Source organism: Euprymna scolopes, chromosome 46 (genome assembly GCF_053919585.1).
Source record: "Euprymna scolopes isolate OS-2025 chromosome 46, ASM5391958v1, whole genome shotgun sequence".
Taxonomy (NCBI): Eukaryota; Metazoa; Mollusca; class Cephalopoda; order Sepiida; family Sepiolidae; genus Euprymna; species Euprymna scolopes.
Window position 1 is genome coordinate 95,331,054 of NC_136527.1, and position 23,288 is coordinate 95,354,341.

General features: G+C 37.3%; 1 protein-coding gene across 1 annotated transcript; it reads left to right on the forward strand.

Moving 5' to 3' along the window:
• Positions 1-7,734: 7,734 nt before the first annotated feature.
• LOC145270937 (nuclear valosin-containing protein-like) lies at positions 7,735-22,190 on the forward strand. Its single transcript, XM_080126485.1, has 9 exons — positions 7,735-7,913; positions 9,985-10,058; positions 11,885-11,934; positions 13,320-13,422; positions 14,493-14,577; positions 16,111-16,635; positions 17,388-17,472; positions 18,000-18,064; positions 21,517-22,190. Exons 1-9 carry the CDS (start codon positions 7,833-7,835, stop codon positions 21,694-21,696), a joined length of 1,248 nt encoding a protein of 415 aa, XP_079982611.1. The 5' UTR covers positions 7,735-7,832; the 3' UTR covers positions 21,697-22,190.
• The last annotated feature ends 1,098 nt before the right edge of the window (positions 22,191-23,288 follow it).

Here is a 23,288-nt window from a genome sequence, read left to right on the forward strand (position 1 = left end):
TCATTTGTGTTTGCTTCTCATTTTCGCTTTTTCTCTGATAAGAGTTTCGCTAATGTGAAAAAGAAAACATGTTCGAACGTTTGCTAACATTTATTGGATGTGTTCCTACCAGTATTTTGCTTAATTTTCGAGTTTGGAGCGATTATCGAGTCTCACAAGATGTCTGTAAAATGTCAGACACTTCTTTATTGTTCTAACTTAAAACCGTGCGCTACTTTTGTTTGTGTTAAATAAACGTTTTAAAATAAGTTAAAACAACAAAAATGTGATCTAGGTAGGCAGAAGGGTAACTTATCTTGCCTTTGGTAACATTCATTTTCTTATATATTTATTTGTTCACTACTTTTTCGTTTTGTTCTTATTGAATGCTAAATATTCGCCGTGGAATTTCCACGGGTCACGATTATTTCGTTTTATTAATCTTAAGTTTCATAGGATAAAAAGTTCAGACACAACTTTGTCGAGCCATTTATTTAACTTCTGTTTGACCCCGGCACGTGCAGTGCACAGAACACGACCCTTACTCCCCTTCCCCACTTTCTCTCTTCTTCAGCTCGGTGACAAGAAGCGATGCCTATGTGTGCGTGCGTGCGTGTATGTGTGTACGTGCGTGCGTGCGTGTGTGTGTGTGTGTGTGTGTGTGTGTGTGTTGTCGGTTTCAACAAAATTTAAAAAAATAAAAACTTTTTTCCCGACCGGCCGGATTAGGGTTGTGAGGTGTGGTTAGAGTTTATGAAAATAAATGTTAGCAATAAAAACTTTTTAAAACCAAGTTAGAAAAAAGAAAACAATTTACTTCCCCACGGAGCCCCCGATTCTTCTTCTTTTTTTAGGCGATGTAATAAACCATATTTTTGAGTAGGGTTGCCTCCTCTCTTTATTTTGGGTTGTATATTTTTCATGTTGCAAAAATGCTCCCGGGAGATCTTTTTTAGGATTCTATAGGTTTTCTTTTTTTTACACTTTTTATTATCTTCGAAAAATGTAAAAAAAAATGTAAACAGGCAGTTTACGATTTGAAATGCATCATTAAAATGATAGTTCTTTCAACTTTATATTTTTATTTCGTCGTCTTCAAGTCCAATGTAAATAAGTTCTTGATGAGCCGTTCCTCTTAAATAATCTAATTTACCAAATTTAAACTTCTAACGATTACTATGATATTGTCTTTGACTACTGTACACACTTTAACCCTTATCCTCGAGTGGCCTCTGGGACTTGATAAGTAGTGATTCCTATATAAAATAAAAAAATATTTCACTACTTTGATGGTGAATCTATAGTCAGTCTGTGCTGATTTTCCTTGCGATATTCGTTTTCAGCATACCTGAACACACTGAGGGTTGGCCCCTTTCATATGCCGCCTGTTTAAACATGGTCGCCAGTGATTTACATTTAAAAATACACGCATTAATAAAACTAGCTCCAAAACTATTTGTCTCTGTTAGTTTTACTTGCGATATTCGTTTTCAGCATACCTTAACAAACTGAGGGTTGGTCCCTTTCATATGCCGCCTGTTCAAAGATAGTCGCCAGTGATTTACATTTCAAAATACACGCATTAATATAACTAGCTCCAAAACTATTTGTCTCTGCTAATTTTCCTTGCGATATTCGTTTTCAGCATACCTGAACGCTTTTAAAATCAACATTTCGAATGTTAACGAAATACACACACAGACACACACACACACACGTAAACCCAGTGAAAGTGTCTGCTGTCGATAAGCTAGTTGTAAATTAGATTACTCTCTGATGAGTTTTAGTCTAGCCACACTGTGATACAGCGGAACAGTCCGTCTGTTTTGCATAACTCAGTGAAAGTGTCGACTGTAGATTAACTAGTTGTAAATTCTTAAAGGAGAAGCCCCTTTAAGAAGAGACTTGAAGACTTATCGGCCAACCTGGGCCGTGCGTTGTAAACAGAAATCCATTTCAGACTGAACTTTTTCCAAAACTTAGTTCGTCTTCAAAGTGACAAGAATGCCGACACTCGACTTATTGTCACCACCCCGATCTTCGCACCATTACGCTAATAAAATTGTTCTTTGCCTGGGATCAAAATGGCGAATCTCAATTTGAATTGAGAAAGTCAAGCTAAATACAAGGACGATTCATATAAATTATAGCTGTTGATTTAATGTATTGAATATTAAAACTTTGTCAAACGGAGATGATATAGAAAGCTGGGGAGCGAAACACACACACACACACACACACACACAAACACAGAGTAATGATTCGTGTTTTGTGTGTTGGTGTGTTTAAGTATTTGTGTGTGTGTTTATGCGAGTGCGTGTATGTGTGTTTATGCAAGTATGTGTGTATGTGTGCGTTTATATAGAGTGTGTGCCTCTCAGCTGTCTCCGTTTCTTCTCCCTTCCTCGTTGACGTGATGGCGGAGAGCGTAGACACACATATTTCTCTCTCTCTCTCTCTCTCTCTCTTCTCCCCCCTTTGCCCCTCTTTCTCTTTCTGTCTCCCTCCCTCTCTCTCTCTCCCTTCTCCCCCCTTTCCTTTTCTGTCTCCATCTCTCATATATATATATATATATATATATATATATATATATATATATATATATATATATATATATATATATATAAACTTCGTAACAGGAGCACGGAGAAGCCAGAGAGAGAGAGAGAGAGAGAGAGAGAGAGAGAGAGAGAGAAAGAGAGAGAGAGAGAGGTTAGCAGCAAATGGTCTTTGGTCAGAATGAAGGAAAAAAAACGGTTATTTTTACGACCTACCCCAGCGTAGTATAAACATCCAACCTCTCCTTGAAAAAATATATGCATCCTATGCAGTTGTGCTACCGTGCCGAAATAAAAACATTATTATTTAGAAATCTATTCTTTGTACTGTCATCTAACAATGTAATCAATATGTCGTGAAACTTGAATTGAACGAGGAATAATTCCGAGTGAAAAATCGAGTATCGCTTTTAGATAAACTCGACATCAGGTCAAATTCATTTAGTTTAGATTTAGCTTGTTCACATAATGTTGATGCATTAGAAACATGTTTTGTTTTTTAAGTTTTGCATGCATAATACTTAATGGATTTTAAATAGAAATGATTCATTCGTTTATTAATAATTAATAAAAGCAAAATAAAACTATTTTACTATTTTTTAACCTGGTTGCGACCTTTTGACTATTTTTTTTCTCTGGTCGCTATCTTTAAATATTACCCCGTATCCAACTAAGTACCGACTTTTCTATACGATAGCAAGTCTGCGTAAAGTAAACACTATCAGAGTAGAAGGATTTCCGACCTTTAGGGACCCCAGCAGTGAACCGTCGTGAACCGAACCGCTGTAATTTTGCCATTGTACGTCGAGGTGGTATGGGTTCATTAGAGCACATCCCATTAAAGTACTTGTAAACAAGGATGCAACACCGAGGCGATGGGACAGACTTTGGAGATTGACCTATAGCACGGGGCCTATTAGATTACTCTTTTTTTGTTGTTGTTTTTGTGCTCAACGATAAAAACCGACTTCTTCATTTGTGTTTGCTTCTCATTTTCGCTTTTGCTCTGATAAGCGTTTCGCTAATGTGAAAAAGAAAACATGTTCGAACGTTTGCTGACATTTATTGGATGTGTTGCTACCAGTATTTTGCTTAATTTTCGAGTTTGGAGCGATTATCGAGTCTCACAAGATGTCTGTAAAATGTCAGACACTTCTTTATTGTTCTAACTTAAAACCGTGCGCTACTTTTGTGTGTGTTAAATAAACGTTTTAAAATAAGTTAAAACAACAAAAATGTGATCTAGGTACGTAGAAGAGTAACTTATCTTGCCTTTGGTAACATTCATTTTCTTATATATTTATTTGTTCACTACTTTTTCGTTTTGTTCTCTTGAATGCGAAATATTCGCCGTGGAATTTCCACGGGTCACGATTATTTCGTTTTATTAATCTTAAGTTTCATAGAATAAAAAGTTCAGACACAACTTTGTCGAGCCATTTTTTAAAACTTACGTTTGACCCCGGCACGTGCAGTGCAGAGAACACGACCCTTTCTCTCCTTCCCCCACTTTCTCTCTTCTTTAGCTCGGTGACAAGCGAATGCTTATGTGTGCGTGCGTGCGTGCGTGCGTGCGTGTGTGTGTGTGTGTGTGTGCGTGCGTGCGTGCGACGTGCCAACGTCAAACGAAGTTTAAATTAAAATTCATTTCGTCGGTTTCAACAAAATTTTAAAAAAGTAAAAACTTTTTCCCGACCGGCCGGATTAGGGTTGTGAGGTGTGGTTAGAGTTCATGAAAATAAATGTTAGCAATAAAAACTTTTTAAAACCAAGTTAGAAAAAAGAACACAATTTGCTTCCCCACCAAATTATCGTATTATTGGAGGCCCCGATTCTTCTTTATTTTAAGCGATGTAATAAACCATATTTTTGAGTAGGTTTCCTCCTCTCTTTATTTTGGTTTGTATATTTTTTATGTTGCAAAAATGCTTCCGGGAGATCTTTTTAGGATTCTAAACGTTTACTTTTTTTTACACTTTTTATTATCTTCGAAAAATGTACACAAATGTAAACAAGCAGTTTACGAGTTGAAAGGCATCGTTAAAATATTTTTAGCGAGTTCATTAAATTTTATATTTTATTTCGTCCTCTTCAAGTCCAATGTAAACAAGTTCTTGATAAGCCGTTCCTCCTAAGTAATCCAATTTACAAAATTTATACTTCTAACGATTACTATGATATTGTCCCATACTGCACACTCTTTAAACCCTCGAGTGGTCTCTGGGCCTTGATAAGTAGTGATTCCTTTGTAAAACAAAAAATATTTCAATACTTTGATGTGCTAGTTTTCCTTTTCATTTCAAAATGCACGCATTAATAAAACTGTCTTGAAAACTATTTGTCTGTGCTAACTTTCCTTGCGATATTCGTTTTCAGCATACCTGAACAAAGATAGGGTTGGCCCGTTTCATATGCCGCCTGTTCCAATATGGTCGCCAGTAATTTACATTTCAAAATACATGCATTAATAAAACTAGCTCGAAAACTATTTGTCTCTGCTAATTTTCCTTGCGATATTCGTTTTCAGCATACCTGAACAAACTGAGGGTTGGCCCATTTCATATGCCGCCTGTTCAAACATGGGCGCCAGTGATCTACATTTCAAAATGCACGCATTAACTAAAACTAGCTCCAAAACTAGTAGTCTGTCTGTGCTAATTTTCCTTGCGATATTCGTTTTCAGCATACCTGAACAAACTGGATGCAACACTGAGGTGATGGGACAGACTTTGGAGATTGACCTATAGCACGGGGCCTATTAGATTAGATACTCTTTTTGTTTTTGTTTTTGTGCTCAACGATAAAAACCGACTTCTTCATTTGTTTTTGCTTCTCATTTTCGCTTTTGCTCTGATAAGAGTTTCGCTAATGTGAAAAAGAAAACATGTTCGTTTGCTGACATTTATTGGATGTGTTGCTACCAGTATTTTGCTTAATTTTCGAGTTTGGAGCGATTATCGAGTCTCACAAGATGACTGTAAAATGTCAGACATTTTCTTTATTGTTCTAACTTAAAACTGTGCGCTACTTTTGTTTGTGTTAAATAAACGTTTTAAAATAAGTTAAAACAACAAAAATGTGATCTAGGTAGGTAGAAGGGTAACTTATCTTGCCTTTGGTAACATTCATTTTCTTATATATTTATTTGTTCACTACTTTTTCGTTTTGTTCTTATTGAATGCGAAATATTCGCCGTGGAATTTCCACGGGTCACGATTATTTCGTTTTATTAATCTTAAGTTTCATAGAATAAAAAGTTCAGACACAACTTTGTGGAGCCATTTTTAATCGATTTCATTTAACTTCTGTTTGACCCCGGCACGTGCAGTGCAGAGAACACGATCCTTTTCTCTCCTTCACCCACTTTCTCTCTTCTTTAGCTTGGTGACATGCGTGCTTATGTGTGCGTTTGTGTGTGTGTATGCGTGTGTGCGTGCGTGCGTTTCACCAAAATAGGGTGGCCTCTCCTCTCTTTATTTTGGTTTGTATATTTTTCATGTTGCAAAAATGCTCCCGGGAGATCTTTTTAGGATTCTGAAGGTTTGCTCTTTTTTTACACTTTTTAAACGCAAAAAATGTAAACAGGCAGTTTACGATTTGAAAGGCATCGTAAAAATCGTATTTTTCGCTAGTTCTTTCAACTTTATATTTTTACTTCGTCGTCTTCAAGTCCAATGTAAATAAGTTCTTGATGAGCCGTTCCTCTTAAGTAATCCAATTTACCAAATTGACACTTCTAACGATTACTATGATATTGTCCAATTGACTACTGTACACACTTTAACCCTTATCCTCGAGTTGCCTCTGGGGCTTGATAAGTAGTGATTCCTTTATAAAATAAAAAAATATTTCAATACTATGATGGTGAATCTATAGTCAGTCTGTGCTAATTTTCTTTGCGATATTCGTTTTCAGCATACCTGAACAAACTGAGGGTTGGCCCCTTTCATATGCCCCCTATTCAAACATGGTCGCCAGGGATTTACATTTCACAATACACGCATTAATAAAACTAGCTCCAAAACTAGTAGTCTGTCTATCTGTCTCTGCTAATTTTCCTTGCGATATTCGTTTTCAGCATACCTGAACAAACTGAGGGTTGGCCCCTTCCATATGCCGCCTGTTTAAACATGGTCGCCAGTGATTTACATTTCAAAATACACGCATTAATAAAACTAGCAACAAAACTATTTGTCTCTGCTAATTTTCCTTGCGATATTCGTTTTCAGCATACCTGAACGCTTTTAAAATCAACATTTCGAATGTTAACGTAACACACACACACACACACACACACGTAAACTCATTGATAGTGTCTACCGTCGATAAGCTAGTTGTAAATTAGATTACTCTCTGATGAGTTTTAGTCTAGCCACACTGTGATACAGCGGAACAGTCCGTCTGTTTGGCATAACTCAGTGAAAGTGTCGACTGTCGATTAACTAGTTGTAAATTCTTAAAGGAGAAGCCCCTTTAAGAAGAGACTTGAAGATAATAATTATTGTTATTATTTGTTGCTATTCTTATCGGCCAACCTGGGCCGTGCATTGTAAACAAAAATCCATTTCAAACTGAACTTTTTCAAAACTTAGTTCTTCTTCAAAGTGACAAGAATGCCGACACTCGACCGTATGTAGTGGTCGCTACATCAAAACAGCAAATTAGTGACGACCACTAGACCACCGATTCAAAGAGCTGGAACAAAGGAAGCAGGGAACAGAACACATGCAATAATAATATTTATAGAAAAGACTGAGACAAGTAACATCACGTCTGTGTGTGAGAGGGAGAGAAGTTGCAGAGAAAACTCTATGAGAAGCCAAGACCTGGAAGGGTGGACATTCTAAACATAGCAAATATCACAGCCTGATAGATAAAAGGCCACCAATATGGTCAAACTAATTGTCAAGGACGTATCATCGACTTGTATGAGCAACATCTACTTGAGTTGTGTGTAAGTTAGTTAACGAATTAAAAAAAAATATTAATTCGTGATAAACCTGTTCTTTCGGCAGCCTGTAAGATCTCATACAGACAGAAGGAGTGAAGAGTTGTATCAGCTGTGCGTCGTATTTTGCAGTTGAGATGTTCTTGATTGTAGAATGTAGAGTGTTGGCAGTGTGGCATTGTTGCCTCTTGTTTTTTTTTTAAATCACAAATACACATAGGATGAAGACAATTTTTAATAAGGGACATAATCTCGGCTAACACCGTCAAAGGGAGATAATTTTGCTAAAACAACCTATTTGATTTTATTTATTTTTCTAAATTTATACGATCTTTTCCAAATTTAGGATGAGTTCAAAAAAGAAATCCGGTTCCAGCAAAGATTCTTTTTATTTAGCAGATGCCAAACTTATTCCACGGATTCGGCAGGTAAACAACGCCATTTTTTTTTTTAAAGAAAACATTTTTATTTTTTAAAATTTCTAATCGTTTCTCGCGATCACCAACTAAAAATGCGAACACGTGTTCTCTTGCACATGTTTCGACATTATCAATAAGCCTTATTGAAAACATCCTTATTATAAGGATGTTTTCTTTTGTGTATGAATTCATTTATAAATGAGAGTTCGTTCTTTTCTAGCATAGTGGCTCTTAAAAACAAAATAAAACCGCGGTGCTTTTATTTTGTTTTTTTTTTTTTTTGTATATTCACAATGACACTTACTTAAAAAAAAAAAAAAAAAAAAAACACGGAAAAATCGGGAAACACTATTGGGACGGAATTTCGAAAATCATAATCCGGTACTAGTGCACTTGCTGATTGATCAGCGCTATTTTTTTAAATCGTATTTCCAATTTTAATAAAAGTTTTATGATATGTTTTTTTTTTATTCAATTGTAAGGTTAAATTATACAATAGGTACAAAATACCCTCCCCTCCCCATGTTAAGAATGGCTTTTTAAATAATAACGTTAATATTTCAGCACGGATCAATAAGTGCACTAGTACCCATAATCCTGAATTTCACATGAAAAGAATCGTATCTACGTATTCCTCGTATTTTTAAGATGATTATATCCAAAAATTACGAAAATCGATAAGGTAGAAAATTATTTATTAAAGAAAATAAACAATAGACTTTGATGAAAACGATCGTAAGACACAGGAGAGTTCAAAAGGGAGGTAATTTTCCGTTTTGTTTAAACAAGATAGCAGCAATTTTTCTCCTGCTAACACGATTAAAGTTTTTTTTTTAATAATTCAGTAATATTCAGGTAATTTCGACTGTATAATTTGGAAGGTGGTACCATTGTAACTTATTAGAATTGACAAGAAAATCAGTTGAGACCATTGTTTTTTTTTTTTTAATCTGAAAACTCCATTTATCGACTACAAAATCTCGTGCCAATTCTGTAGAAGCACCGAAAGTCTATACAGAACGAAGATGTCATATTCCAAAAATCACTTAAACCGATCCATTAGTTTTTTTAAACTAAGAAAATCCAAATTTATGATTTTACTACTAAATTGTTATTGAACATAAGGCTGATAATGCTTATTAAGAGTCGACAGATCAAGTTTTTTTTTATTTAATTGTTTTAAGCAAAAACGAGGTAAATATACAGATACGCTACAACAGAACACAGACCACTCTAATTTGTTTTTATATAGGTAATTGAGGTCGCTGACAACGAATCTGATAGTCAAACTTGGGGCAAATTTACCGTTTGCATGGTATTAACCCCTGAACCCACGAACTACTTTCCACTATTTTGTAGCTTCCGTTTACGTTACGAGCGCGGTGTTCTGTTGTAGCGTATCTGGATATTTACCAAAAACAATATTACGTACTTAATTGTCATGGCGAAAAATTTTCGGCGAAAATAGTAATAATCCAAAAATGACGAAAAATCAATGAGTAGAAAGTTATTTATAGTTCTAAGCAATTAAAAAAAAATTGGGTAAAATTGCGTTTTTCGGTGCATGATCCACAAGTAATCTTTTTTACTATAAAAATCTGAAAAAAAATCTTTATAATGTACGTACTTGTCACTGCATGAAGATGTCATATTCCAAAAATCACGTAAATCGATCAAGTATTTTTTTAATTTAAGAAAATCAAATATTATGCAACATTTTATCGAAGAAAAACTTCACTCCATCTTGTTTTTGAATGATACACTGCTAGCGACACCTATTGGGAATGTTTGGAATATAAGATCAGCAAGGGGCAGACAATCGACTTTCCACACTATAGAAAAAAAAAACTTGGAAAATTAAGACATTTATAAGTTTTTGAGGATGTTGAAAATGAAAATAACGTTTAAAATTCCAGCAAACGAGTAGTTTCCAAGATATGAAGAAATGTTAGTTTAAAGAAAGTGAGGGATCACTTTTCTATAATAATTTAACGTATAATGATCACTCACTTTATGGCCACCACTAGTAAATGTAAAGCCCTGAATATGATAATGATTTCTGTTTCTTTTGTTTCGACAGTATTTGTCTAGTCATGGAAGAAGCAAAAGTTTTAGTGTTGGCACGATGGCCAGAGATCTGCAGTCGTCATATGGGTAAGCGAAAATCAAACTTGAATTTTTAAAAATTTTTTTACCATACCAGCGTATTAGATTCATCCTTTTTTTTATTTTTTTACATAGGAGTCACCACTTATCAAGGTCCAGAGGCCACTCGAGGATAAGGGTTAAAGAGTGCACATTATCAGAATCATAGTAATCGTCAGTAGTGGAGATTTGTTAAATTTGTTAACTTAAGTGGAACGGCTCATCAAGAACTTGTTTGCATTAGACTTGAAGATGGCCATAAATGATGACTCCCAAGTTAAAAAAACAAAAAAAAAAACAAAGGAGGGGTGGGGGTGAATCTGTTACGCTGGTATGGTCATGTGGAATGTGTTCCAAGACCTTGAATCTTTACTTAGTGTTTTTCCTTTTTGAAAACTACCTCCGCAATTTCCGGGACTATACTCTTGTGGGAACAAGATGTTTTTTTTGATTGGAATTGTTTCATTGTACCATTGATTGGTTTGGCGTCTCAAATTATCTCTTGCAAAAAAAAAAAAATGCTTATTTTTGCTTGGTTGATTATCTCCCTTATGTAAAATTGTTCATGAACTCCTTTAGCGCCTCCTTTTAGGTGACGAGCTGCATGCCTAATCATTGAAGACGTCGCTTTAACATGACAGAAATTTAAGATTGAGATGTTGGCAAAGAATGCGTTTAGTCCTCTCCAATTGCAAAAACTTAGACACCAGGGTCGGAAAATGGGATTGAGAAGTCAGTGCTCCCGAAGAGGGGCACCTGGACAGCCCTGTCGGGATTCTCCGGTAAGAGCGCCTCGGTGATTAGCAATAAACCAGCCGTTTCTCAAAGAGAGAAGGCAAAGCTTGGAAGGGTGGACCTCCTAGAACTGCACAGAACTAAACTTCTACTGCAAAATCGTATCCGGAACCGTATCATTACAGGAATGGTCTAATCTCTGTTGGTTTTGGGGGCCCAGCATAAATCAGTTTAATATGGAGGCAATTCAGACCCTCTCTCAAAAAGGAGGGGCAGGGAGGCACTCTGGAGTAGGTAACTACTGGGAAGACGGCCGAACAAAGACGTACTCTATTTTCATCGAAGCCTGACGTCATATGTCAGTAAAAATAGGTAAGATAGAAGGGGTCCATTTAATCATGGCCGCATATCTGAAATTGAAAATTGTGAACCTGTGTTGTTGTCGTTATTATTGGCTCACAAGGAGCCTTCACATAGTTTCTCCTTGAAAACAGCCTGCGCTGTTCCCTGAAAGCTGAGTGACAACATGTCAGCACTCTCCATCTCTTTTGATAAGATTTGCAAATAAATTTGCATTATCCCAACAGCTGCTTACCATCGATTTCTCGTTGGCAGCGGCTATTGGTCTTCACTGGAATTTGAGTAGCTTTAAGCCTCCTCAAGGTTCCAATCAACAGAAACCAGATCATTACAGGAATGGTATGATCTCTGTTAATTCTGGGGGCACAGGATAAACATCCCTAGCCGAGGTAAGGTGGAACATGGTCAGCAAGATGCGACAGAGATATTCTTGTTAAAGATTTCCAGCTTCTGCCGATCAGCCTCATTGACCCTCATGCGTCTTTCAAACTTTTCTATTCAAAGTCAATCTTTGCTATTCGCACAGATCACCCGCTAGTCGTTGTTAAAACCTTAGTTTCCGCTAAATCAGCCACGGTCATTGTCTCGCTACCATAGACGAAAATCAGCCAGATGACAGGTAATTTGTCGTTATGATTTTTCCGACGTTTATTGTTTTGATTCTAATATTTGTGGCCAAGCGAAATCGTAAAATGCAAAGTACCTAATTTATTTTTATTTATACATTTAATTTTTTTCAGAGATTATAACAGGAAAAAAAGGACTGCATTCTTGAAAAGTGTCGAAAGAGGTTAGTGGTACATTTCCATTTTCTTTTTCTATCAGGATACGAATTGCATTTTTTGTGAATCATTAAATTTTTTTTATTTTCATCAGGATACGAATTGCACGCACTTTTTGTAATTTGAGGTGTGTGTTGAGCAAAAAAAAAAAATAAAAAGTGGTGGTAGGTAGGCAGGCTTGAACCCGTGACGCGAAGGCGAAAAAGAAAGTCGAGGTGTGTGTAAGGGTGTTAATTGAGCCAAAAAAAAATAAATTGATATCAACCTAGAAATTTCTACGACTCAGCGCGGTACCTAAAGCACCTAACCTTCCGGTGATCTGGCAAGAACCGATGTGTCAACGTGATCTGTACACACGTGTATTTTTGTGAGAATATACTTTATTTCCTTATAATATATACTAATCCTTATTTAAGAAGCTCAGTGTAATTCCAAAAGGACATAATGTAAACATGTTATAAGGTATTTACAGCTTCTTTTCCAATTTTCGGATTTTTTTTCATGGATGAATTGTTGCTATTTCTTCTGATGAGTTAAGGGCAAAATAGATTCACTGATTGATATAATAATTAAGTGATTGATTTTGTGTTACGAAACACATACTCTCAAGAATTGCATAAGTCAACTTTTTCTTTTTTTTTTTTTTTTTTTTTACAAGGTGGTCACCACTTATCAAGGCCCGGAAGCCACTCAGAGATAAGGGTTATTGCATGTACAGTACGTTAGTGTTGGAGATCTGATAAAGTGTCTTACTTAAGGGGGCAGTTCATCAGGAATTTGTTAACATTGGACTTGTAGACATCCAGGTTGTAGTCAGGTGGGAAACAGGCAACCGGAACAGAGTTCCACAGGTGTGCACTTCTAAGAAAGAAGCCTTGTTTATGGAATCTACGTTTTGATTTTGGCACAGATAAAGAGTGGGGCAAATTTTTGACAGTGGTTTCAGCTAGACGGGTGAGGGAGGGGGACCAAAGATTGGAGCTCAGACAAGCACCTGCCATGGTAGTAACGATAACACAAAGACAGGCTCGCAAGAAAGAGAAAAGGGCATCACCCAGTAGGCCACGGAGCCTATTTTGTACTCTGTCAAGGCAGGATAGGCTGTTTTTAGCAGCTCGTGCCCATGAAACTTTTGCTGTCCTGTTTATTATTTAATCGTTTACTTTACTAATCGTTTTCTTGTTACGAGTACTTTTACGGGTCTGTGTGTTTATCACCGTTCTTCCATATACGGGCGTGGGTGTGTCTGCATGCTCTTGCGTGCAGTTCACTGTTATATGTGTGTGTGTGTGTGTCAACATTTTTTAGCTTTTCTATTTATCTACCACTTACCTAACTTTATGAATATAGAATTATCTACTTTTTTAAATTTGTTTTGAATTCTATTGCGTAGCCTACGAAATCATTTGTAAGGATGAACCATCTTCGGAAGAGGCGGATGATTTTACGAGTCAGTTGGAAAAGAAGCACATTGCTAGTAAGAAGAGTGGTTTCCGGTAAGTATTACTGGTTATTGATTGATTATTACTGATTATTGATTATTTTAATAAAATAACTCTTTAACACTAGCGGGACCTGTAGAAATTCCACAGGGGACTGCTTCATATCTAATATATTGATGTTGGCATTCTGTAGATGTTCAGCGTGAATGGAGACGCCCTGATATTATTGTAGCTCTTTTGTTAAAACTGCAAAAGTGTTTATACATCGGGATTAGTGGCGCCAACTAGTTAAAAGTACTCTTTTGGCAAGCATGCATATAAAGAGCACTTTTTTTTTTAGTTGGTGCAATTACCCCTGGATTTGGTGCAATTACTCCGAAGTACGGTATGTAAATAACAAAGCGCTGTTTGCAATCTGTTTACATTGGACTTGCAATTTGTCATTTTGCAGAGGGAGGCAACTCTCGTTTACTAAGAGATTCGTTTACGTTTTCATTAAATTTTTGAGCGAGCAGCTATGGAACGTCGCAGACTGAGACACCAACGAGCGGCGACCACTCATCATCCAAACTCAAATCCTGTCTTCCCGTGCTCTATCTGTGTAAAGCAGTGTAGACGACGCATCGGGCTTCACAGTCATCAACGGAGACATAGAGTCAATTTTTAAAAAAAAATGGAGACATCGTCATCCACATGGATGGTTGGTTGTTTTTGTTTTACGGCATATCAACGTTTTTCAGGTTATTTAATGCCGAATCTAGTTATTTTGAGGAACGATTATTTAATGGAGTATATTTGTTTTTTAAGTCGGATTCTATTTAACTCATAGTTAGGACCCTAACAGGGTCAGAGTGGACCTGGGAGCAATGGCAATTAAAGGGTGGTTCCACACTCCCCAAGGCCCGCAAGGTGGGGGCCTCACCATCAGATATAGTTTTAGGTCATATCCAGGACCCCAGATGGATGGACTATCATAACTAACTAGCTAGCTTGTCCAATCAAATAACGACACTTTGTTACTGCAATACGATCAGGGGAAAAAAAACGTTATCTAAATATCTATCCAGTTATGTGTGAACTTGAAATTCTGATCTGATGTTTGGTTTTCCGTCTTCCTTCTCCAGATACAGTGAGGATTGCATCGATGCCGAAAGCGACACAACGGAGAAAAGCTTTTCCTCTGACAACGCTGATTACGTCATGTACAAGGTATTCACATTTTAACATCGACATTTCTTTTTGCGTTAACATTTCTTTATTGACTACGTGTATGTCTATGCAGTAGAACCTCGGGATACGGTGGCCCTAGGATACGTTGTTTTTTAGTTTACGATGTGGAATACAATGTTTTTCAAGCCCCTAGTTACGGTATTTGCCCCGCCTTACAGTGTTATTTATAATGTTATTTGATTATATACATGTGTATTATATATTGTACTGTATTTTGTGTTGTAATTTTTGATATGTACTTTTTTTTAGCCTCCACCATACGGCGATTTCACCTTACGATTCCAACCCGCGAACAGATTAATGCCATATTCTGGGGTTCTACTATATATATATATACATATATATATATATATACACACACACACACACAGACATACATACATACATGTAGCCAGCATTGTATAATTGAAGAAACTTATTTTCACATATATATATTACTAGCAAAAGTACCCGTCGTTGACTGGGTTCAAAAACAGCCTACAGAAAATGGACTCTGATTTATGAAAGTATGATAGGTTATCAAAAGGAAGGGTTGTAATGAGATAGCTTCGAATTTGGGGTATCAAAACCAAAGCAAAATATGATGAAAGTAAACATAAAATAGATAAACCCCATAATTTGTTATACCATACCTGTTCACACTGAAACACTTATCACAATATTCTGTGGATCTATATTAAAAAACCTTGTTAAACTTTGTGACATATTTCCATTCTATGGAGGTCAAGCGCAAACGAACACCCCATAATTTTATTATACCATATTTCTTCAAACTGAAACATAATTATCAAAGTATACTTACGCAGATAGATATGAAAAGTCTTTATTAAAGTTTGTGCCTATTTCCATTCTATGGAGGCGAGGCGCGAACGCAGACCCTACAATTTTATTATACCATCCCTATTTAAGTTAAAACATACTTATCAAAGTATTATTATGTACATCTATATCAAAAACACTTGTAAACGTTTTTTTTTTACTTTTTAAATTTTTTATTTCCATACTTTGTGGACCAGGCGCGTATGCAGACCCCACAATTTTAATGAATCATCATTATGCCAGATCAAACATACCCATTCCTGTGTCTCGATACATCATTATATGTGATCAGTTTTCTATAATAGTCAACCATATAGGAGCCTATTCGTGACCAGACACAACACAGACGTTCAGGTTTATATTATATTATATATATATATGGAAATTTCTCCTTTTATATATACCAATCCTTTAATTTATGAAGCTCAATGTAATTACAGAGCATATAACAAATAAATGACAAAAGTCTATATTCCAAATTTTAAGATGTTCACCATCTTACCATTTATTAATGCTTTATTCTGGAGTTCTACTCTATATATATATACGTATATGTATGTCTGTGAATATATATATATATATATATATATAAATTATTTACTATAATAATTTTTTCCTGAGTTTTTATTTTTAATTTAAAATTTTTTTTTTATTTCTCATTTGCTATTCCTAACGTTTTCGTATTTTCCGCAGGACACAAACGCAATGAACAACTTCATGACCTCCATCTACCAGAATAACAAAAAGACGGAAAAATCCAGCAACGTCATGGAAGTACCAAATGAAACAAACGTTTCAAAACCGACATTACCAACCTCCACGCCTTGCAAGCGGGTTTCGTCTCCGGCCCCATCTCCGACCCTGTCGGTCCCTTCTGCTCTCACTGGCATGTCTAGTTCCTCGAAGACACCATCCCATCCACCCAGCCCTCATCACAAACCGTCTCTCACCCCTTTGTCCACACCAGTCGCCTCTTCCACTCCTTACATAATGAACCACTCTCCCATACATATGGCTTCTAACAACAAAAAATCCAATACTAATCGTTCTTATTTGGCAGATGATGTAAATTTGACCAAAAACAAAATGGTGGATGGAAATCGACTGAAAGCTTACGATTCCAAAAGGTTCTCAGCTCATGATGTAACCCCAACTCAACCGAATGAGAGGAGAAAGAATGCGACATCAGAAGTTGTCTCTGCCGTGAAGGCGTCCAAGGTTGGTATAATGTTCGGATTTCTATTACTTTGATCTTATAGTTTCGTATACATTCATGTCATGATTGTTGAGTTCCTTTGACCTCATCCCCCTACCGTCGATATCTCACTAATCGTAATTTTGCACGTGTCGCTTTCATGCAAATTATTATGATTGATAAGTATTGAAAATATTTGAGGATTTTGCGTTTCTGAATTTTTGAGATGAGGATTTGTTTTTAATATTATTTGGATTCTTTGGACTGCTGTTCTCATCTTGAATGTTATGGTTTATATAATCTCTAACCTTCACGTATGTCTTGTCGGATTCTGTAATCTTTTTGTCGAACCCTGGGAATCTTTCTATCGAACTCTGGGAATCTTTCTGTCAAACTCTGGGAATCTTTTTGTCAAACTCTGGGAATCTATCTGTTTAACACTACATTCAGATTCAAGTTTCTTAACAACAGCATCAGTGACAGTTGTTGCTGGTATGTATCGGACGACTTTTAGAAATTAACTTTGAAAATAACCTATCTCTGGCCAGGTCTTAATTTATCCATCTTTCTTAATTGATCCGTTTGCACTCAATGATCACAACTTGGATTTTTTTTAAATTTTGCACAAACATTAGTCATGGTAAAAGTAAATTTTTCACTTGTGAAAGGGGGACCCCACATGCTCAGCTTGTTAATTCTTATCCTTCAGGTTAGAGACAAGTGGTGAATTCCAATTAAAAACAAAGCCACTAATACTGCTTATTTATTTTTTTAGGATGCAGATGTTCCATCATCAAAAAGACCGAGATTGTCAGAACGTTCACGGCAAGAACAACCAGATAAAAATACACAAAGCAAAGGTAGGTTTTAAGATTAACTCTTAATAAAACTCTTTAGAGTAACTTTCAATTTGCATCTTAAAACGGTACACTTATATCCAGTCTATTGCTAAGGTCGTTGAACAAATGATTGGATCATTTTATCGCTCCAGAAAGCACCCAACTCCAGATACAAGCCTATATCTAAGATTTCAAGTGTGTAGACCCCAAATTGTCGAAGGAGTTTGGTAGGGTTGTCAACAGTCAAATTGTTGAACTTTGACCCCCTTAACAGCTTAATTTCTGGCCCAAAACCAATCACATAGATTTTCCCAAATCTCAGTACCCTGTATATCAAATTTCGAGTCTGTAGACTAAAAATTGACAGAGTTATTGCGTAGGGAAATGTACACAGACACGTTCGCTTTTATAGATATATAGATTTGGCTTGTGTAAATTACATGATAAAATATTTGCTCTACTAATAAGAATTTTAGTATTGAACACTATCGGAAATATCTCTACTTTATTATTGAGTTTTAATTTATGTTATTTTTGTCTTTTTTTAGAGTTTGGATTTCAGATTTCAAGTACAACTTTTGCTGATGTTGGAGGTAATGAACAGTGTTTATTGGTACGTAATTATTTTACTTATTTCCATCTTTGTAGCTGCTTATGGTACAATGGGGAAAGCGGTGGCTGGTTACTTTTAATACATCTAAAACCAAACTTCTATCTTTACATCATCAACACTCTGATCCCTATCTGGCATCAATTGAAATGAATGGCTCTCGTCTTGGGGAGGCTCCATGTTTTAACAAACTTCTAGGCTTGACCTTTACTCCTGATCTGAAATGGAACACATGCATCAAATCCATTGCCAAGGCCACTGGAAAAATGGTAGGATCCTTCTACCGCTCTAGTAGATATCTCACTCCTGATGCAATTCTCTACCTATATAAAAGCCAGGTACGGCCAACGATGGAGTATTATTGCAACATCTTTTTTTTTTTTTTTTTTTTTTTTTTTTATTCAATTTTCACTCCAAACAAGGCACAGTGCCACTTTGAAGCAGGGGGCTACTATTAGGGACTTAATTAGCTGGGTCATTATGAAGGGAGAAGAGTAGAAAGATGTTTGTTAACATTACACTTGAACTTCTGCATATCATTGCAGTTGGGAAAGCAGAATCCCGGAAAGGAGTTCCAAAGACCAGCAGTTCTGGGGAAGAAACTATTGGAGTAAAAGGCTTTCTTGCACCTAGGGATCTCTACTGTAAAGGGATGAGACTTAGTAGCTTGTCGGGTTTGTCGGGGGTAGTTACGTCGGGGAGGTACAAGTGTTTGCAGTTCGTCAGAGCATTCACCATTAAAGTATTTGTAGAACAGGCAGAGGGATGCCACAGTTTGTCGATGGGACAGAGGCTGAAGCCTAGATGACAGTTCAGGACCTATCAGGTTGGCGACTCTCTTTTGAACCCTGTCCAGGAGCGAGAGACAAGCAGCAGATGCACCAGCCCAGATGTGACAACAGTACTCCATACATGGGCGAATGGTTGCCTTATAGAGGTATAGGATACTGTCAGGCGTAAGTAGTTTTCTAGCACGGTAGAGGGAGCCAACCTTCCTTGCAGCAGCCTTGGCAATGCTCTCAATGTATCTATTCCAGTTCATATTCCCTGTAAACGTTAGGCCGAGGAGTTTAAAAGAAGTACTTTCAGGCAATGTGTTCTTGGCCATTGCTATTGGTGGTAGAGAAGGTTTCTTGTAGTTATTGAAGGAAACAAGCTTAGACTTAGCAGCATTGAATGTGACCAACCATTTTTGTCCCCATTCCACTACGGATTGGAGGTCATCCTCTAGTGTTTCTGCCATTTCCTTGGATATGTGTTCATTTGTTATAGAGAGTGGTGTCATCGGCAAATATACCCATCTCCAAAACAATTTTATCAGGGAGGTCATTTATGAATATCAGGAATAATAGAGGTCCAAGGATAGACTCCTGAGGTACTCCCGCATTTATGTCATATTGTTTGGATGTACGACCGTCGAGGACAACTTTGATTTTTCTATTACTTAAGGATTTAATTACTTTATGAATTCTTCCAGTGATTCCATATGATCTAATTTTCCTTAGGAGACCATCGTGCCATACCCTGTCAAAAGCCTTAGATATATCGAGGGCTACCGCTCTACCCTCCCCTGTTTTATCCAATGAACGGTATATACGTTCAGAAACTACAGTTAAGATATCTGCTGTTGAACGGGCTTGCCTGAATCCATATTGTTTGTCAGTCAGGAGTTTAGCAGCTGTTAGGTACTGGACTAGGGCTTGATTAACTAAGGACTCAAATATTTTGGCGAAAAGCGGGAGGAGGCTAATGGGGCGATAATTTAGTGGGTCAGTTCTTTCACCAGAATTCTTGAAGACTGGTACTACAGAGGCAGTTTTCCAGCAGTCGGGAAAACAAGATTCGTTAAGGCATTTATTGTAAAGTTTGGAGAGAACTGGAGCAACCACGGCAGAGCATTTTTTTAATAGCACAGCCGGGATGAGATCTGGTCCACATGCTTTTGAGGTGTCTAGGTTTTTTATAATAGCATGTACCTGAGAAGGGGTGATTTTCAAATCGTCTAGTGTGGCGTCTGTTCGCAGAGGAAAATATGGGAGTGAGTGGTGTACCGAGTTCAGTGTGGAGTTTGAGGCAAACCGACTGGCAAGCAGATTAGCCTTGTCAGTTGCCGTGCAAGCAACCTCATGATTGTTTGTTAATGGGGGAATAGTTGACTGCCCATTATTAACTACGCTTAACGATGCGCTTTCTGGTGGTTTCAGAGTAATCTGTCTTAGCTGTCTCTATCATTCTCTTACAATTATTTCTAGCTTCTATAAACTTCTGTTTGTTTGAGCTGGACTTATGTCAGTTGAATCTGCGGAACGCATGCTGCCTTTGACATATGGCAGCTGCACAAGCAGAAGTAAACCATTGGGGAGAGTGGGGCTTGCTATAGAATTTCCGTGCGGGAACATGTGTTTCAATAGCAGTTTTGAACCATTCAGTGGTCTCATTTGCACACTGTTTCGCTGGAAGAGTAAAGATATTTTGCCATGGGGCATCTCTGATGAGCTCCCTGATGGCTTCCCAATCAGCCTTTTTGTAATACCTCGTTGTTTTGAGTAGTGGGTCTTCAGTTTTAGGGTGAGAATTTAGGCTGATTTTTACCATTATCACAGCGTGATCAGCATTTCTGAGTGGGCTGTGGGCATTTGTTATACAGTCATTGGGAACCGTTGTCAGAAAGAGATCTAGAAGTGAGGCATGTTGATCATGCTGGCCTGGGTAACGTGTTGGAAATGTAACCAACTGAGATAGGGAATGGGATAAAGAGAAGCTATGTGTTGCGCTACCAGCTACATCTGTGTGATTAGAGAATCCTAGCCAGTTACTGTGGTGGACATTGAAGTCACCAAATACATGTATTTGTGCGCTAGTATCGAGGGAGAGTGCTATATCTATGCTGTCTGAGACTTTGTTTATTAGGGTACAGTCTTGGTTTGAGGGAGAGCGGTAGAGAAAATACAAGTAGCTAATATTGTGTTGCATATTTAGTCTGAAGCACATAAAGGCCTGGTCCTCTGATTCTAGTTTTATTTCTCTAGTCAGGGGGAGGGTGTTACGAATATAGACTCCAAGTCCATGCATATGTCTGTCCGAATCCTTACGGTAGAGTGGGAGATAACTAGGCATGTTAAAGTGGTTAGAGGGAATGGAGGAGTGAAGGTTAGTTTCACTTAATGCTAAGATATCCGGGGTGTTTACAAGGAGAAATGACTCAACATCATCTAAGTTAGTTCTAAGCCCGCGGATATTAGTAAATGCAAGCCTCAAGGGAGGAGGCAGGAGATGCTAGAAAGACCTTATCATGCCTTGACAGAGTTTAAAACAGACTTCGTAATCTAGTGGTGGATGCCCTTTTCTCTTTTAAACGTTTTATTTGTAACACAACTTGTTCCCAGGTAACATCGGACCTGTACAACTAAATATAATAAGATATTTTTTTTTTTTTGTTATTTTCATCTTTCTAGGATATATGCAAAATTCTGGTCCACATGAAACATCCAGAGATCCATCGTCAGCTGGGTGTCACTCCTCCACGAGGTCTTTTACTCCATGGACCTCCAGGCTGCGGAAAGACGTTACTGGCTAATGCCATTGCAGGGGTAAAAAAAAAAAAATCACAATCTTTGTTTTTTAAATTTTTTTAACAGGCAGGAACATTTCCAGCGATCACCACTTTGAAACATCTCTGCCTTATTAAAAACGCGTAGGAACACGACGTTGTGAATGTGACCACACGCATGCATAAAAGCAAAGGAACTATGTTTACACTCCGTCGCGCTCGAATACGGTGATCAGTCCCGAAGAAGCAGGCAGGCACTATAAAGACATTTACCTGCCAATACCAGACCACTTTCTCTCCAAATTTTCAAGTGCAGCACGTCATCATGAGACATTAATACACCCAGCATGGTTTTACGTGGGTCGCAAATTTGGAGTCGGCTTTCAGCTGTCATGTTTGCTGAATCTTCTAGATAGTTTTTATTTTTCGATAATTGTTGAGCATTTGTGCATTTTAGATCTGGAGGACACTTTTTTTCTTGACTGGATAGAGGTCCTAATAGCGAGTTACTATCCAGTCATGGCTGATGGAACAAGAACATGCTACCCCTATGAAGTAAATAAAGGGTTCCACTTGAAATTATGTCCAAATTCCTGAGTTCGACAGAAACATTCCCGAGTTTGACAAGATACACCTAAAGAAGGTCGGAGGTTACATCGACTGAAACGTGAAAATCACACTCAAGATGAATCTAAATAATACGAGCTGATTTTATGTTCTCTCCTTCTGCAAACCAGGTGCTTTGCCTGGGTTGATCTGGTCAATATAAGATCTTTTTCTTTTCTTGTCGACAAATCATCCAATTCCATGATCTTTTTGTGGCCATCAATGACAGATTCATCTACTTCTGAAGAATTGATCTATGAAATGTTTATGCCATTGTTTCATAATATCTAACCAGTACTCCTGATCAGTGCTGAAGAATCCTTTGATTTACGACAACAGAAGCAGAGGACGGACCAAACACCGACCTTTTTTTTTTTTTTTTTTTTTTACACAGTGATCACCACTTATCAAGGCCCGGAAGCCACTCAGGGATAAGGGTTATTGCAAGTACATTACGTTAGTGAGGAGATTTGCTGAAATGTTTACTTAAGGGGGCGGTTCATTAGGAATTTGTTAACATTGGACTTGAAGACATCCAAGTTGTAGTCCGGAGGGAAGCAGGCAGACGGAACAGAGTTCCACAGGCGTGCAGTTCTAAGAAAGAAGCTTTGTTCATGGAATCTGCGTTTTGATTTAGGCACAAATATAGAGTGGATGAAATCTATAAGGTGGCCAGAAAGTGGGTGCTCATTTTAAGTTAAATTTACATGGAAACTGATCAACTACTTTTCGAAAAACTAATTTCTTCATATCATGAAAATCATTTTTTTGCGACGGAAACGGTTTTAAGATTCGGTTTTAGCACACCTAAATCTACAAAAAAATTATTTTCTTATATATGGACGTGAGACGGGCCTTAATTTAAAATAATACCAGCGTGTATTCAATTGAAATTTCTAAGTCCAAACAAGAGGGGACGTAGGTATAGGTAGATGAGAATCCTATAGACCAAGTCAAGTCAACGTGTATTCAATTGAAAATTTCTAAGTCCAAACAAGAGGGGACGTAGGTATAGGTAAATGAGAATCCTATAGACCAAGTCAAGTCAACGTGTATTGAATTGAAAATTTC

What these genes read in the sequence shown, in the direction of transcription:
- LOC145270937 (XM_080126485.1), top strand. Translation starts at nt 7,833, where the DNA reads ATGAGTTCAAAAAAGAAATCCGGTTCCAGCAAAGATTCTTTTTATTTA. An exon ending in CTTGAAAAGTGTCGAAAGAG is followed by an intron (nt 11,935 to 13,319) that starts GTTAGTGGTACA and finishes TCTATTGCGTAG; the next exon opens with CCTACGAAATCATTTGTAAG. An exon ending in GTAATGAACAGTGTTTATTG is followed by an intron (nt 18,065 to 21,516) that starts GTACGTAATTAT and finishes TCATCTTTCTAG; the next exon opens with GATATATGCAAAATTCTGGT.